The sequence below is a fragment of the Nelumbo lutea genome, chromosome 5 (genome assembly GCF_056320005.1).
Source record: "Nelumbo lutea isolate HS-2025 chromosome 5, American lotus-T2T, whole genome shotgun sequence".
Classification (NCBI taxonomy): Eukaryota; Viridiplantae; Streptophyta; class Magnoliopsida; order Proteales; family Nelumbonaceae; genus Nelumbo; species Nelumbo lutea.
In genome coordinates, this window is record NC_142688.1 from 80,287,290 (window position 1) to 80,303,790 (window position 16,501).

Genomic DNA, 16,501 nt, shown 5'->3' on the forward strand with positions numbered 1-16,501 from the left:
ATTTCATCCTGTAAGAGTCTGTTTCTTTATTTCATCATTGACTTGTGATTGTGCTTTCCTCGTCACTTTCATTGGACCCTTTATGCTGGTTTCTTCATCATCTATTAGGAGTCACATTGAACTAATGTTTTTCTTTTTTACCAAGTCAGAAAATTATCTTCCAAATATTCACAATATGCTTTCAGTCATCTTCAAGATCATTTTTTCTCTTGTGATATTCCTTCACATTGAGAGTTACAGCACAGTAATGCAAAGGCTCTCATACTTCTTTGAACTCCACTGATTACCACCATTATACCATATTACAAATTACATCTATCTTTAATGAAATAAACCATAATTTTAGGACAAGCAATGATAAAATCAGTGAAATCGAATGAATACCAGCCGAGAGGATAAAGTCAATAAATTAATGAATTCTCCCTATAAAAGCAAGATGAAATAAGGACAAGCTCCAGCCTATGAGAAAAGCTAAATGAAACAAGCAGATTAATGAATCATACACTAAACAGTTAATCGATAAGATCTAGAAGAACGCACAATGAATTTTTACAAGAAGTTTTTTTATCATTTTCTTCTTTTTTTCATCTAGCAAATTAAATTGCTTCAACTTAGTTTTTCATTTTCCTTGCCTTTGTTATAATCTAATTCATCTGTTTGTCAAATAATGATTAGACACATGTGTTGTAAGACTTGAGTGTTCCTTGTAATTGATGTTAGTGGGACAGTTTCAGTTACTAGTCCTTTCTTTCTTTCTTTTCCTATTGTTCTTATTCTAGGATATGCCACCAGGGGCATACTTGTAATTTTGCCTTTTTTATAAAGATTAATATAAATAGAAAACTGGCGGCTGCCAGTACTGTGTTTTTTGCCTTTCCTTTCTATCATCCGTACCTCTCTCTCTCTCTCTCAATCATCACAAGAAACTACATGGTATCAGAGCGGAATTTCTAGCATCAGTCTTTCTGAAGGGGATTGGACGTGACTAATTTTGTTTCAGAAGGAAAAGGAGGAAAAAAACCTAGTGGCATCTTGTGTTTTTTAATTCTCTCTGGTGACTGTGCTTGCAGAAACCCTAGTCAGTCCTGCGGCTGTACTTCTACTGAAATCCTAGTGGCTCCATGCGACAGTTGCTGAAAACCCTAGCTGTGTCTGGCCGTGGGATGGTGCTGGTTTGCTGAAACCCTAATCGAAGGAGGGTGTTGATGGTGCAATGAAACCCTAGCGGGTTCTGATCTAGTGTTGAACAGGTGTGTTTTAGTTTCAGTTTCTCTCAGTCTCCTTTATCCAATGGTGCGTAGGGCTTAGGCCTTGATTATATGATTACTAGTTTGAATAATTGGATGATTAGAGTGGGAGAACCACATTCGGACTGACAATAATGTCTGTATTGGTGGTGCTGAACCGATGACTGGACTCTTTATTGCTCTGTTTGGACGTTGTAGTGACTGATCTCTCATTCTCAGCAATAGTTCTTGTGCTCTCAGCAATATTGAATAGCTTGTTGCTCACATCCTAGGAGTAAATCCTGAGTTGCCACATTCCAGTTGTGGTGGTTGTGCTGTTAGGTGGCTTTTGGACTGGTTGGTTGTAATTTTCAATGGCAAGTCGGGAACTGACCTCACTGGGAAACACCTCAACCCGTAACACAGCAGGTATGGGAGGTGAAACCATGGTCTTTCTCATGCCAATCACTCCCTTGAATGGTCTGAACTACCTGGAGTGGGCTAAGAGTGTAAAACTCTATGTAACAGCAAGGGGTAAGGCCGGTTACATCAATGGAAGGGTGAAAGAACCTAAGGGTGATACAGCTGAACATGATAGGTGGGACCAAGAAAATAGTATGGTGATGTCTTGGCTCCTTGCAACTATGGAACCTGATGTGAAGAGGAATTTTATGTGGGTAGACACCGCCAGTGAGATCTGGGAACAGGCCAGAAGTACCTACTCTGAGCAAAGGCATTATGCCAAGATTTACCAACTACAAGCTGAGTCCTCCACCTGTAAACAGGGAAACCATAGCTTGTCCTCATATTATTCGGCTCTTACCTCCATATGGAAGGAGTTGGACCATTATTAGGCCATAGAGTGGAAGCACGATGATGATGCTAAGGCCTACAGGAAGCTGATCTCTCAACAACGAGTGTTTGCCTTCTTGTTAGGGTTGAACCCTGTATATGAACCATTAAGGGTGCAGATTCTAGGAAGCAAGGAATTGCCTACTGTACACGAAGTATACTCCCTCGTCCAATCTGAAGAAAGCAAGCGGAGTGTGATTGTTATAGCCGAGGGGGAGCAACAAGTTGCCTTGGCTGCGGTGAATAACAGCCCAACAGGGAAGAAAGGTGATCCTAAGAAAGCAGATGATAAAGATAAACTCTTTTGTACCCACTGTAGAAGGTCACGACATACACGTGACACCTGTTGGGACATCCACAGGAAACCCAAGTGGGCAGCAAAGAATCAAGAACAGGGTAAAGGTCACGTGAAAAGAACGAGTGCAGCACATGTGGCAACCCAAGACACTCAGGTTGTCGGTAGTACCCGGGACTCTCCTAATAAACCTGACCCCAAGGAGGATATAATGAATTCATTCAGGGAGCATCTGGAATCTTATGGTAGGGCATTGCGGCAATTGGATAGCTCAGTCACTGGTACTCCCTCTACCTCCTTTGCATCCACTTCAAGTAATGTGGCTTCTGCATTCCATGTCACTCCCACAGATTCCCCTTGGATTATTGACTCAGTGGCCTCAAAGCACATGACCGGTAAGCCTAACCTATTCCATTCTTATAGCCTTTTGTCAGGAAGGGATAGAGTGAGACTTGCAGATGGTTCCTTCTCTTCCATTGCAGGTCAATGATCGATATCCCTTCCCCATGGTCTTAACCTGAATTGTGTTTTGCATGTCCCTCAACTTCCCATAAATTTGCTTTCAATTAGTAGCATTACAAGTTCTTTAAACTGTAGTGTAACCTTCTTTTCTGATTCATGTGTTTTTCAGGACCTAACTTCTGGGAGGACGATTGGTAGAGGAAGCCTGGTGGATGGTCTCTACATTCTCGACAACAAAGCTGGTTTTTCTGTGTCATCCTCAGAGTCACATAATCAGTCAAATAAGAGTCAAATTTTGTTGTGGCACAGTCGTTTAGGTCATGTTTCTTTTGAAATAATAAAATGTTTGTTTCCACTTTTATTTAAGTCGTGTTCAGTGTCAAAGTTCATGTATCAAACGTGTCAGTTGAGTAAACAATGTAGAGCAACTTTTCATTCCAGCAATGAAAGATCAAATGTTCCTTTTCATATTGTGTATTCTGATGTATGGGGGCCTACAAATGTAACCTCTGAGGGTGGATATCGATATTTTATTACACTGATTGATGATTACTCTCGCTATACATGGGTAATCCCTATGCGTAGCAGAGACGAGGTTCCAAAGATAGTGCAAGACTTCCAGAGTATGGTGTTTACACAGTTCCATGTTGAAATACAGATCTTCCAATCCGATAATGCGAAGGAATATTTCCATGGAGTAAATGAGTTCTTCGCCTCCCATGGGTCTATTCATAGAAGCTCATGCGCCAGAACACCATAGCAAAATGGGGTTGCAGAAAGAAAAAATAGGCACCTCCTTGAGATAGCCCGCGGGATGATGTTCCACATGAATGTCCCAAAAAGGTTTTGGGTGGATGCTATACTTACAGCTGCGTATGTCATCAACTGCATGCCCTCCAGAGTGTTAAATTACATGGCTCCTCATCAGTTACTGTACCCTCATTCACCTTTATTTTCCATCCCCATGAGAGTCTTTGGTTGTCGGGCCTTTGTCCACGATTTGTCTCCATCCAGAGGTAAGTTAGACCCTCGGTCCATTCCTTGTGTCTTCCTGGGGTACCCATCCTCTCAAAAGGGGTATCGGTGTTTTGATCCAGTCAGTCGTAAATATTTTGTGTCTATGGATGTGTCCTTTGAGTCCGAGCCATTCTTCCCTCCTCCTCAGGGAGAGAGCCGTAGTGTGGAAGAGGAGAAGCAGGTTCAGGTGTCCCTTCCTTCTATTCCGAACCTCACTCCCTTCCGTGTCTTCTAGCGTACTCGTCGGAGAGATCAGCAGTGTGATAGAAATATGGAGCAGCCAACAACTGAGCAACTAACATCATCAGAATCCCAGGAGGTAAGTCCAACCCCTAACCCTTCTCCCAATGTGGATGACCTAGACATCCCTATTGCTCAACGGAAGAGAGTCAGGTCGTGCACTTCCAGACACCTCATTACCCACTTTGTTTCCTATGACCACATCTCTCCCTTGTACCGAGCCTTCCTATCGGCAGTTGGCTGTGTCCCTATTCCCAAGAATGTTGCAGAAGCCTTAAAATTCCCTGAGTGGATAGATGCCATGGAGGAGATTGATGCCCTCCACAAAAATCAGACTTGGGAATTGGTGGATCCTCTAGAGGGGAAAGAACCCGTGGGGTGCAGATGGGTGTTCACAGTTAAGCACAAGGCAGATGGAACAGTTGAAAGGTACAAAGCAAGACTAGTAGCCAAAGGGTACACACAGGTATATGGAGTTGACTATGATGAGACTTTTGCTCCGGTGGCTAAGATGAACTCGATTAGGGTTCTCCTATCCTTAGTTGCTAATTTTGATTGGGAATTGCATCAACTGGACATAAAGAATGCCTTCCTGAATGGTGACTTGGAAGAAGAGGTATACATGGTTCAACCTCCTGGATTCTCCACCAAGGGAAGTGAAAACAAGGTGTGCAAGCTGCGGAAGTCTCTCTACGGCTTAAAACAGTCTCCCAGAGCCTGGTTCAGTAAGTTTCACATGGCAGTTCAAGAGATGGGGTTCCAATAGTGCTACTTTGATCATACACTTTTTGTAAAGAGATGTTAGGAGCAGGTTGCCGTATTGATAGTGTATGTAGACGATATCATCATTACAGGGAGCTAGAGTTCAGAGATACAGAAATTGAAACAATTCCTTGCATCCAAACTTGAAGTGAAAGATCTAGGACTCCTAAAGTATTTCCTTGGGATCGAAGTTGCCTGTTCAAAAAGGGGTATCTTTGTCTCTCAAAGGAAATACACCCTTGATCTATTACGGGATACAGGTAAGTTAGGTGCAAGGCCGGTAGACACACCAATGGATGCGGACCACAAGCTAGGTGACTGTATTGGTGAACTTCTGAAAGATGTAAACCAGTTCCAAAGGTTAGTGGGAAAGCTGATTTATTTGTCCATGACCCGTCCAGATATTGCCTATTTAGTTGAAGTTCTGAGCCAGTTTATGCACTCTCCTAAGAAGCCACACATGGAGGCAGTAGAGAGATTCCTTAGATACCTGAAGAAACATCCAGGAACAGGCCTACTATTCAGTAAACACAATCACCTGAAGGTGGAAGTCTTTACAGATGTTGATTGGGCAAGAGCAGTGGATGATAGAAAGTCCACTAGTGGGTATTGCACATTTGTGGGAGGAAATCTGCTGACCTGGAAGAGCAGGAAGCAAAGTGTGGTAGCAAGATCAAGTGCAGAAGCTGAGTATAGAGCTATGGCACATGGGGTGGGTGAAGTCCTTTGGCTAAAGAACCTCCTAGGTGAACTTGGAGTTGTTGTTCATAATCCTATGTCTCTTTATTGTGACAACAAGGCTGCAATAAACATCGCCAGCAACCTGGTTCTACATGAGAGGACTAAGCATATTGAGGTGGATAAGCACTTCATAAGAGAGAAACTGGAAAAAAGGGAAATTTGTATCCCTTCTGTCAACACCAAGGAACAACTTGCTGATGTCCTCACAAAAGGACTTCCGTGTTCGAGGCACAATGAGCTATGTGACAAGCTGGGCATGATAGACATCTTCAGCCCAACTTGAGGGGGAGTGTTGTAAGGCTTGAGTGTTCCTTGTAATCGATGTTAGTGGGACAGTTTCGGTTACTAGTCCTTTCTTTCTTTCTTTTCCTATTGTTCTTATTCTAGGATATGCTGCCAGGGGCATACTTGTAATTTTGCCTTTTTATAAAGATTAATATAAATAGAAAACTGGCGGCTGCCAGTACTGAGTTTTTTGCCTTTCCTTTCTATCATCCGTACCTCTCTCTCTCTCTCTCTCTCTCTCTCAATCATCACAAGAAACTACAACATGACTCCTGGCACCTAACTATAATAGTGAAATAATCAAAAGAACGCATATGGTTAAAGGAGGGAGGGAAAAGGTTCAAAAAAATATATGGGTCTCTGCCAAAATAAGATCTTAGTACAGTTAATTAACAGGTTAGAATGCAAAAGTTTGTGGGACATAATTGTCATATATAATACCATGCACTAGGGAAACTTCAGTGCCATCAGTAAAATTCAACTTAATGAAACCTCTTAAAGGTGGGGACGAGTGTAGTCTATAAGTCACCTTAAGAGGAGCCTAATCAGCAATTTCCTTCCACTTCCTCATCAATTCACCTGCTGGAATGTCCTCAAACAGCTTCAAGGTCATCACTCAATGAACCACTCTATTGGATATGGCTTCTTTCATCACCTCCCTACACTTTTCTTTTTCCACAAATATTCTTTGATTCCTTTCTTCCCAAAGTGTCCAACAAACTGCTGCCCTTGTGCGTCGCCATAGAATTCTAACCCTCTTTTTCGGCCATCTAACAAAGGTAGAGGAGAATAGGCTTTGAACAGTAGGTGGGGAGTTCCATCTGCACCCAAACAAGGAGAGAAACCAATCCCAAATTAAAGAAGAAAAAGGGAAGGAGATTAGAAAATGATAGTAGGATTTAACGTTGGCCTTACAGAGAGGGCACCAGGAAGGTGAAAGACACCAAACAAGTCTTTTTCTTTGTAGCAAATCACTTGCATTAATTCTTTCCAGATACACTTCCCAACAACCACCACCAGTCATAGGTGGAATAGGTGTGATTCCTACTTCTTTAACAGGAAAGGGCTCTCCCAAACTATCCCTCGGTTGTATAAAATTCAAGAAGAAGTGCAAGTAAAGGAGCCATAGGAAGAAGGGGTTCAGATTTGGCAATCACTTTTTGAGTGATCCAACACTACTTTTTCAAGATTTTGAAGCAAGTTTGAGACATTGCAGATTTCATTGTCCTGGAAGCCTTTTCTAAAGCCCAAATCCTAGCCAAATCCAACAGTAGAGTTAAGAGGGAACCAAAAAAAGATGAAATGGGCTCCCCCCTTTGGGTAGAGAGAGCAAAAAGGGAAGGGAACTGTTCCTTTAAAGGTGAATTACCCAACCATACATGTTCCCAGAATTTAACTAGGCTTCTAGAGCATGCATGGGTTATACCTGATGAATGGCAAGAAGGATGGAAAGGATGGCATGAATGGATTTCCATGGTGAGTCTCTTGTAGCTCTAGCCATGAATACTGGCAAGTGGCAACTACCTTTGCCCACAATTTATCTCTTTCCAAAGGTACCTCCATAACCATTTCCCTAACAAAGTAGTGTTTCTTTCCTAATGTTCCCAAGACCTAAACCTCCATGTTTCTTACTTCTGCACACCACTTCCCATTCAACTCTATGGTCTTTCTCCTCCCTTGATTCCCATAAGAAATCCCTCATTAGCTTCTCAATCCTTTTACTTACCCCCCACCCCTGGAATCTGAAACACTGACAGAAAATACACAGGCAAATTAGCTAATGTGGATCTGATTAAAGTAATTCTACCCCCAGAGACAAATAGCTCTTCTTCCAAGAAGCCAATCTTTTCGTAAATCTTCCAATCACAAGGCTCCAAAAGTTGCTCCCTCTTGGACTCTCCCCCAAGGGTAATCCCAAGTAATTAATTGGCAATTGTGTAACCGAACAATCCAGAGTTTCTGCTTCTCTAATATCTCCCTCCTCTATATTAAAACCCAAAATGCAGCTCTTATTGAGATTGATTTTTAGATTAGACATTTGCTCAAAAGTTTTCACAATTCATTTTATATTCCTCACCCATCTAATGCCACCCCCTTTGCAAAAAAGGGTTGTGTCATCAACAAATTGTAGGTGTAATTGGTACCTTATTTCTTCCTATCCTTCAACCCCTAATCAAAGATCTGCCATCCGCTCTAGTAATTAGTCTACCCAGAAATTTTCTCTTTCAGATGTGTTATAACCCTGTTAAGTTTTCTAATGTGGATAGTACAAGGTAATTCTTTTTTGATGGATTAGTACAAGGATGGCTCAGCTCCCAAACTTACAGGGATAGTAAATCACAAGTTTACCAAGTAATTATGTGACGTACTATAAATGGTAAGTCTAAGAGTTACTGTAAATAGTAATTTTGAAATAACAGAAAATTTTATAACCCTATTTTTATGACACCCATATCTAGAAATGAAAAAACTAAAGAAATATCAATATATCCTATTATCATCCAAAATTCTGAAATTGATGTAGGAATGGAAAAACTGATTTGTTTATCCATGTATTCTTTTCTTTCTTCAGCAACTGATTCAGGTGCATGAGAAATTTCTTTTCTTCTCTACTTTTGGGTTAAGAGGTATTTTCTTTCACTTTCTGGGTCTTTATATGAGATGTACTTTTTCAGGTTGACTTACTTCTGGGAAAGGCTTATTCTGATTCGGGCCATATCAGTGATGCTGTTTCTGTCTATGATCAACTTATTTTTAGTCATCCTGATGACTTCCGAGGATACCTGGCTAAGGTGAATTTACTTTATCATGCCTGTGATTTTAATGCTACGTGTAATTTCACTTTGCTCCTTTTTGTTAATGAAATGCTAGCATGGCAAAAGCTTACCAATGGATTTCAACTTCTGTCAATATGATTGGACCCATTGTAGGTCACACAACAGTGTATAGATACCTGCTGATGAAATCTTTATGTTGCCTTCTAGTACTCCGCTCTTTTTAACCCAGTCATTTTATTTATAGATTCTTCAATAAAAGAAATCAAGTTACAAAATATAATTGTGCTAATGTGCCAAGGAACAAAGATAGGAATGTGCTCAGTAGGTGAGATGCACACCCAGGCAAACTGGCAAAGTTCTTTTTACGTAAAAAGCAATGGTTGATTTTAGCTTGTTTTCTTAGTATTTTTATGAACTAGTTTGTTTCTCTATTTGAATTAGCAACTGCTAAACAATGAAATTGATCTAACATGAAAGAATTATATATTAAAAATATTAACTAGGAGTTGTAACCTTTTTCTATGAATGCAAGGAGATATAGAGAATGCTTTTTTTGGTAAATCAAAGGATGGGAAATAAACAAACAAAAGAAGTGAAGCCCCTATTATGTTGAATGTGGCTGAGGCATAGAGGAGAGGATATGCATTCATATGTTAATTTTAAAGAAAAGATGAAAAGATCTCAAGGGGGTGGAGTCCTTGTACTTTTCACAATTCGAAAGACAGAAGAACATGATGAAGTTTAGAGAGAAGGAATTAGAAGCAGCAGCATTTTGTAAAGAATACATGGTAAATACTTCTTAGGTACAATTATAAAATACCAGGATGACAAGTGTGAGAATGCAGGTTTGAGTCTGAGAATGACTACTTTGTGCAAAAAATGCCAAGTCAAGTCCATATCTAGAAAAAGAAAGAAATTTTCCTTTCCAATGGCCAACCTTTGGGCAATTCTGTCTAGCACAGGTTGCCAGGTAGAAGCAGCAGAAGCCTTAGCCCCAATTGGAAGCCCCAAATACGGGAAAGGGAGGTTACCAACCAGACAACCCAAGGCTCCTGCACACTCTTCAAGAACAGAATTTTGAATGTCTCCAACTCCAATCATGGTGCTCTGTCCCAAGTTAATCTTGAGGCCAGATAATATATGAAAGCAATTCAGAATGCTTCTAAGAAAGTAAGCCTGCTCCACTGCTGCACCCAAAAAGATTAAGGTATCATCAGCGTATTGCAGATGTGATATGATTAAACCTTCCCTACCAATCTTGATGAAAGAATGGTAGGATCCATCTAATGGACGCCATAAAGGTTGCGGAATGGGTGGGCGAATTTCAAAAATTTCCTACCTTCTCTCAACTGGGAATCATATTCCCTAAATTTAGAATACGATATTCAAGGATCCTACTTGAACCATAATCAAACCAGATCTGTACCAATAGATAAATGGGAGGAATATACCTGATCCGGAGAAGCAGTATCTCCCAAAGTTGGTGTTCACGCCCAAAGAATGCTCCAAGAACCGTTCCTGCTGAAGATGACACAGCTGTGAATGGAACAGAACCAGCAGGGTGCGTCCTACACACTGAATCCTTCACAAGAATCCTTTGGAAGTACTAAACACTGAATCCTTTTCAGTCTTTCTTGCAAAACTGATGTCAAGAACAGATTTCTTGACTTTCTTCTCTGCAAAGATCTAATCTTGCAATGGCAGATGGCGGCGGCAGGAGGAGATTTCCAAAACAAAAAGGCTGAACTGTTTTTCTGTTTTTCTGAAGAGTATGAATCAGATCAGATCTGAATTCGTAGGAGGTATCCTATACCTCTTCAAGGTGGTTCGAAATCTCCTCCTTTCTTCTTGATTAAGAAACCTCCTTTTTAGGAGTTGTCCCAATCCAAATCAGTATTTGGATAGGGGATAATCTTAATCCTTTCTGCAGATAGAGTTAGCTTACTCCTGATCTTATCAGGAGGTTACCAGATTCAAACCTAATTTGAATTTGGTCTCTTAGAGTGGATAAGGCTAAAAGGCCCAATCCTTTTACTAACTTTAATCTCAAATTCGCCCCATGGATGGGTGATCATATTAGCCCACCTCGAAATGGGCTTTTGGCCCATTAAGTGTTCAGTGTCTAATTACTTTCCAATCTGTTGCCCAGTTGGGCTTCTTTGTATGGCGTGGGACCCAAGCATTGATCTACACACCAGCCACATGGGTTCGGCCCAGCCTTTAATACAAGGCCCAGCCGAATTCACTGAAAAACTCAATGAACCCCTTGAGTCCATCATATGGACCCTATGGGCCCAACACTTACATTAAGTGGTCCCTGGGCCAAGCCATCTTATAAAAACCCAGGGACTGTGGGCAGGTGCAAGATTAGCCCATCAGGTATTATCCTCAATGGTCTTACACTTAACCTCTCAGCCCTTAATGATCAAGCACTGCCCGACAAGAGAGGACCTCTCCCTCGGCTGCAAGGAACAGTGCCGCACTCTCCTCTCACATGGATCCCGGGAATTAAAACCATTTGCAAACAATTCGAAACCGAACATATATATATATATATATATAAATATATTAATTTTGCAAAACAAAATTCCAACGATTGAAATCAACTGCCGGCAGTTTGGTTTCCATCAGAGAGAGTGCATTCCCGATCATTACCCTTTGTCCGACAAAGTGGCTGATTCTGTCACTATGATCACCCACTCAGATGAATTCTCAAACTGCCCCAACATACCCAGGTTTTGATCCCCGCTAAGGATCTCACTGAATGGCATATCAAAGGCAGCCTAATCCAACACCTAGTGAAATGTCATAATCGAGTCTAGGGGTCAGGTGTAACTTTCCAGTTTTGCCCATCTATCTCCAAGGTCCAAGGCAATACTGGAAATCTGGTCCGGTTCAAGGATTCAAGTAATCCCATACTGCATGTGCCTCGGGTCTTACCCTGATGGCTGAGACAGGCCATCCCAACACTTGGTGGCACACCAGTATCAGCCTTGGCAGGATAAATCTCCCCAGACTTATCCAACGGCTGTGAACATTTAAAACTAACATGAGTCTCTATAAATGTCCAGTTTTAGGGTTTTACACAGAATTAAACCAAACAACATGAATCAAACATACACTTTATTTATTTCCACTAAATAACAAAAGTACATCAAATCAGATTGAAGCTAAGGGCATACAAAACTGTCTAACACTTGAACCTAGAAATTAAGCCTTCTTCACACCCTTTAATAATCAGTTTACTTAACACCACCACCAAAACAAAAAGTAATGGGGGAGAGGATCCCCTTGCCTTAATCCCCTCGAAGAGCTCTAAAATTCTGTTGGCACTCCATTTACAACAACAGAAAAGGACACTGATGAAATGCAAGCAAAGATCCAGCTTCTCCATCTTTCCCCGAAGCCCATCCTCGAGAATTCCTCCAAGAAGTCCCACTCCACATGATCATATGCCTTCTCAAGGTCAACCTTACAAATTACCCCTACCTCCCCATTTCTGATCTTTGAATCAACAGACTCACTAGCAATAAAAACCCCATCCAGGATCTGTCTTCCCTGCACAAACGCCATTTGGGTGGGCCCCACCACAGCATGTAACACCAACTTTAACCTCCCAGCCAGCACTTTTTCCAGAATTATTAGAATCCAACCTACCTTTGAATTCTGTTAGAATGGTAACAGTAGAAATAAGAGAAAGAGGAGAAAGAAGAAGAAGAAGAAGAAGAAGAAGAAGAGAAGAGAATAGAGAGGGAGAAAGGTCTGGTTCGAACAAGATGAAAATCTCTCTCTCCATTCGGCCAGATCTATTTTATATTTCTATTAATCAGGAAAGGACACCTTTGCCCCTACTTAAGTGAGGGACACAAGTACTAACATAACTTTTCACATCAGCAACTTAAACATGAGCATAAAGACAAAATTACCCCTACACAGTAGACATTAACAAGAATTTTATGGGGTTTGTGTGTGGAAAGGGATAACGAGTTTTAATTTTTTAATGATTTCTCACTATTCCTGGAGGGTGGGGAATGGGTCCAGCATTAGATTTTGGGAGGATGATTGGTCTGGGTTAGGGAGGCTCTATGAAACCTGTCCAAGACTGCAAGGCTGTACAGATTGGGTCAGAAGGGTGTACCTATTTCTGATTGTTACGAACTCTGAAATGGTTCTGTGGTATGTACACCAAACATCAGAAGACCTTTACTCAATTGGGAGATGGAGAAATGTGTGGAGCTGCTCCAGATGATAGCAGGAATGCAAGGATGGGAAATCAATCCGTCAGTAGATGATAGCAGGTGGTGGAAGGAATGCAAGGATGGGAAATTTACAGTCAAGTCAATGTACTCAATTTTGACCAGAAACATGGTGGAAGCTGATCCAGTTCAGGGAGTATGGGGGAAACCTGTGCCCCCAAGAGTGGAAGCCTTTGCTTGGCTGCTAGTCAAGGGGTGTATTCTGACTCAGGACAACATAAAAGAGTCGAGGATTTCAACCCAAGCAGATGTGCCCTTTGCTTATCTGGAGAATAAAACATCATGCATTTGTTCTACAGGTGCAGCTTTATTTTCTCGATATGGTTCTATTTCTTCAAGCTGTTTAAGATGGACCGGTGGTCAATCTCAGATCAGGCTGAAATCTTTGGACTTAAGGCCAAGAGTTCAGGGTGGTTCTAAGGTCAAGCTGATGTGGAGCTGCATTCCATTCCTGGTGTTCTGGGAAGTTTGGAAGGAAAGAAATAAAAGAATCTTTGAGAACAAGAAAAAAAGTTGGGAAGAGATTTTCAAGGATTAAAGAAAGAAGATTTTGGGGCAGACTTCTGGATCTCTTTGAATGCTTAATTTTCTGGGTTCCGATGTAATTTGTTTTTTTCCTGACTGTTTCTTGGGGGTGACTTCTTGTCACCCTATGAGCTGTAAATTCTTTTCAGTAATAAAAGTTTTTCCTTATTTATCTTCAAAAAAAAGTCCATATCTAGTTCCCCCCCCCCTCTCAAGAACTGGGTGGCTGGGACCAATAATGGCAAATGGCCCTTACACAAGGTTTAAAATGTTGCTATCAGTGGAAATGTCAGTCGTCCAAATATAGGAAACATGTCAGAAATATCGCATGGAAATATTGTAAAAATTATGGACATGGTAGAAACATGTAAAATATGCAAAAATATAGAATGATATTCTATGAAATGATAGAAGAAGCATAGGCACACCTTTTTTAATTATTATCTTGCTCCAAATCATTAAACCAAGCTAAGAAACTACAGTTATAGACAAAAGAATACATTCTGAAGTTGTCTTGTAAACTTTCCTATATATCCTTTACCCCCAGTTGCATTTTACATCCTTGTGTAATGCAGAAAAAAAGGTTTTTTATGGTCAAGTTCTATCGGTTCCACTACCTAGAGGCGTGAGACGTAGTTCAGAACACATAGCAATGTTTTCCCTTCCCCTTCTTTTCCTTTCCTTTCCTTGCTTTTTTTTCTTTTTTCTTTCTTTTTTCTTTTTCCTTTCTTTTTTTTTTTTTCTTTTTATATGAGGTGTGCATGAGGTGCATGAAGCGTACGCCTCTAGCATGCCTCATAAAAAAAGTGTATGAGTCATACGCGCCTCTTGCACCAAAGGCATACGCCTCAAAGGTGTCAGTGCCTCTAGCCTATGCCTCAGGGCGTTTTGGGGGTGCCTCACCCGGAGGCACACCTCCAGGCATACACCTCCCACGCCTTTTAAAACACTGAAACAAACAAATAAAGGTTTTCCCCCTACTTTAGATTAATCATATCATTCCTCAACTGAAAGTCCCTAACAACATCAAGAGGTTGGGATTATGTTTTATCCCAAATCTCTTTAGCAACTTCACTATCCCAAACCCAACGTCCATAAGTAGAGTTTGTAGCATAGTTGTCAAGGTAACGCCTAGGCATCTAGTCATTTTTTGGGGCTTGCCGCACCAAAGTGGTTTATATACTTGTACAAAGTTTTATAATGTTTTCATATGTTTTTATATTTTAGTATATGATATTAATATAGACATGATACATCGTATCATTCTATTATTTTTTTCACAAAATAATATCTTTTATTTTTAGTTGCTTATTGTTAGGGTACTGAGAGATATTCAAAAGTTTAGAACTAAGGAAGATTAACAAGGTTTGAGTGATACAGAGTTCAAAGTCTTAAGCAAGGAAAAACAACCAATTATAGAAGGTATGTTCTTCATCTCCTCCTCTTCTTCTCGGAACAAAAAACAGGGGCTCCACCCCTTCTTTTTCTTCTTCTGGAAGAAAAACAGGGGCTCCACCCCTTCTTTTTCTTCTTCTGGAAGAAAAACAGGGGCTCCACCCCTTCTTCCTTTTTCTAGAACAAAAATAGGGTCTCAGCCCCTTCTTCTTCTTCCTATTTCTGGAACTAAAATAGGGGCTCTACCCCTTCTTCTCCACCATTTTTTAGTCTTATTTTTTGTGCTTTCATTTTCAAAAACAAGGATAGGAGCTCCACCCCATATTTTCCATATTATTTTGGTCTTTTTACTTCTTTTCCTACAATTGAAACAGGGGATTAGCCCCTTGTTTTTCTATCCTTTTTTAGACACTAAGCGACACCCAGGCGACTAAGCACTCCCTTGTCGCCTTGAAAACTATGGTCTGTAGGCTCGGACTTTTGGGTTTCACCAGTTAAGTGTCTAAGACTACTTCTCCTTACAATAGTTGTTCAAGCTGATTGGGCCCACACTAAATAATTGACACCATCCAACTTTAAAGTGGTAATCTGAAAACCAGATTTGTTAAACACTCTTCTTGGAATCTCCCCATCTTTAAATCACCTCCAGATGCCTCTACTAATTATCCAAAAAGGATTTGTGATAATATGCCAATAAAAATAAGTAAAAAACAATCAAAGGACATCCAACACACAACAACCACCAAAGACAATAAGGTTAAAAAAATCAACCAAGGAAACAAGAGAAATACTAGTTGATCTCTCCAAAGGCAAAAAGAAACTCCTCTAACTAGCAATGAATCTCCTTATTGGAGAACTAGGTCTGCCTAGGCATGACCTGAAGGGATGAGAGATCCATCACATGGACGCCCAAATATTGCGGAATAAGGGGCGAATTTCAAAAATTTTTCCTCTCCCTTCAACTGGGAATCACATTCCCTATTTAGAAAATCATATTTTCAAGGATAAATCTTGAACCTTAAACTGAACCAGATCTGAACCAAAAGGAATGGGAGAGAATAATACCTGATACGGAGAAGTAATATCTCTCAACGAAGGTGTTCACGCCCAAGGAAGGATCCAAAGACTGCTCCCACTGAATATGGCGCAGTGCAGGATGGAGCAGAATCAGTAGTGTTCTTCCCCAAGAACTCTGTCCTTTGCAAGAAACAGTAGAATGGAACGTGAACACAGCTTCCTTTTCAATCCTTTCTCAAAGAATTGATGTCAAGATCCAATCTTGACTTCTCCCACAGCTGGAGATCGAACTGGCAAACAGGGCGACAAGAGCAGGGAGGCGGCAAGAGAGTATTCGCAGGCTGCAGAATTCTCTCTTCTTGATTTCAGCATTAAAGAGGATCTGATGTGTTTCTTGTTCTCTCTCAAGGCTGCCACCCCCTCCTTCTTTTGTTAACTTAAAAGATCAGCTCCTAATCCCATTAGGAGGTGCTTATCCAAATCATATTTGGATCAGCCTTCTCTTCTAGTGATAAGGATAAACCCTTATCTTATCTGCAGATTAGATTAACTTTATCCTAATCCCATTAGGAGGTTTCTAGATCTGAATGTGACTCTCTGAGTGGATAGGATTAAGACCTTATCCTATCTGCTAATCCATCTCAGAATTCG

General features: G+C 40.8%; 1 protein-coding gene across 5 annotated transcripts in view; it reads left to right on the forward strand.

The window, feature by feature from the left end:
• The window catches only part of LOC148853056 (Tetratricopeptide repeat (TPR)-like superfamily protein), a 128,879-nt gene that overhangs the window by 91,886 nt on the left and 20,492 nt on the right, over window positions 1-16,501 (forward strand). For 4 of the 5 annotated variants that reach the window (XR_016099544.1, XM_088946349.1, XM_088946351.1 and 1 more), the window contains exon 14: window positions 8,556-8,672. Coding sequence is in view for 3 of the 5 variants with exons in the window: in XM_088946349.1 (XP_088802475.1) it covers window positions 8,556-8,672 (117 nt within the window). In the remaining 2 variants the exon portion in view is untranslated. Of the gene's footprint in view, window positions 1-1,070; window positions 1,251-8,555; window positions 8,673-16,501 lie in introns of all 5 variants that reach the window. The other variant, XR_016099545.1, reaches the window with a different exon arrangement.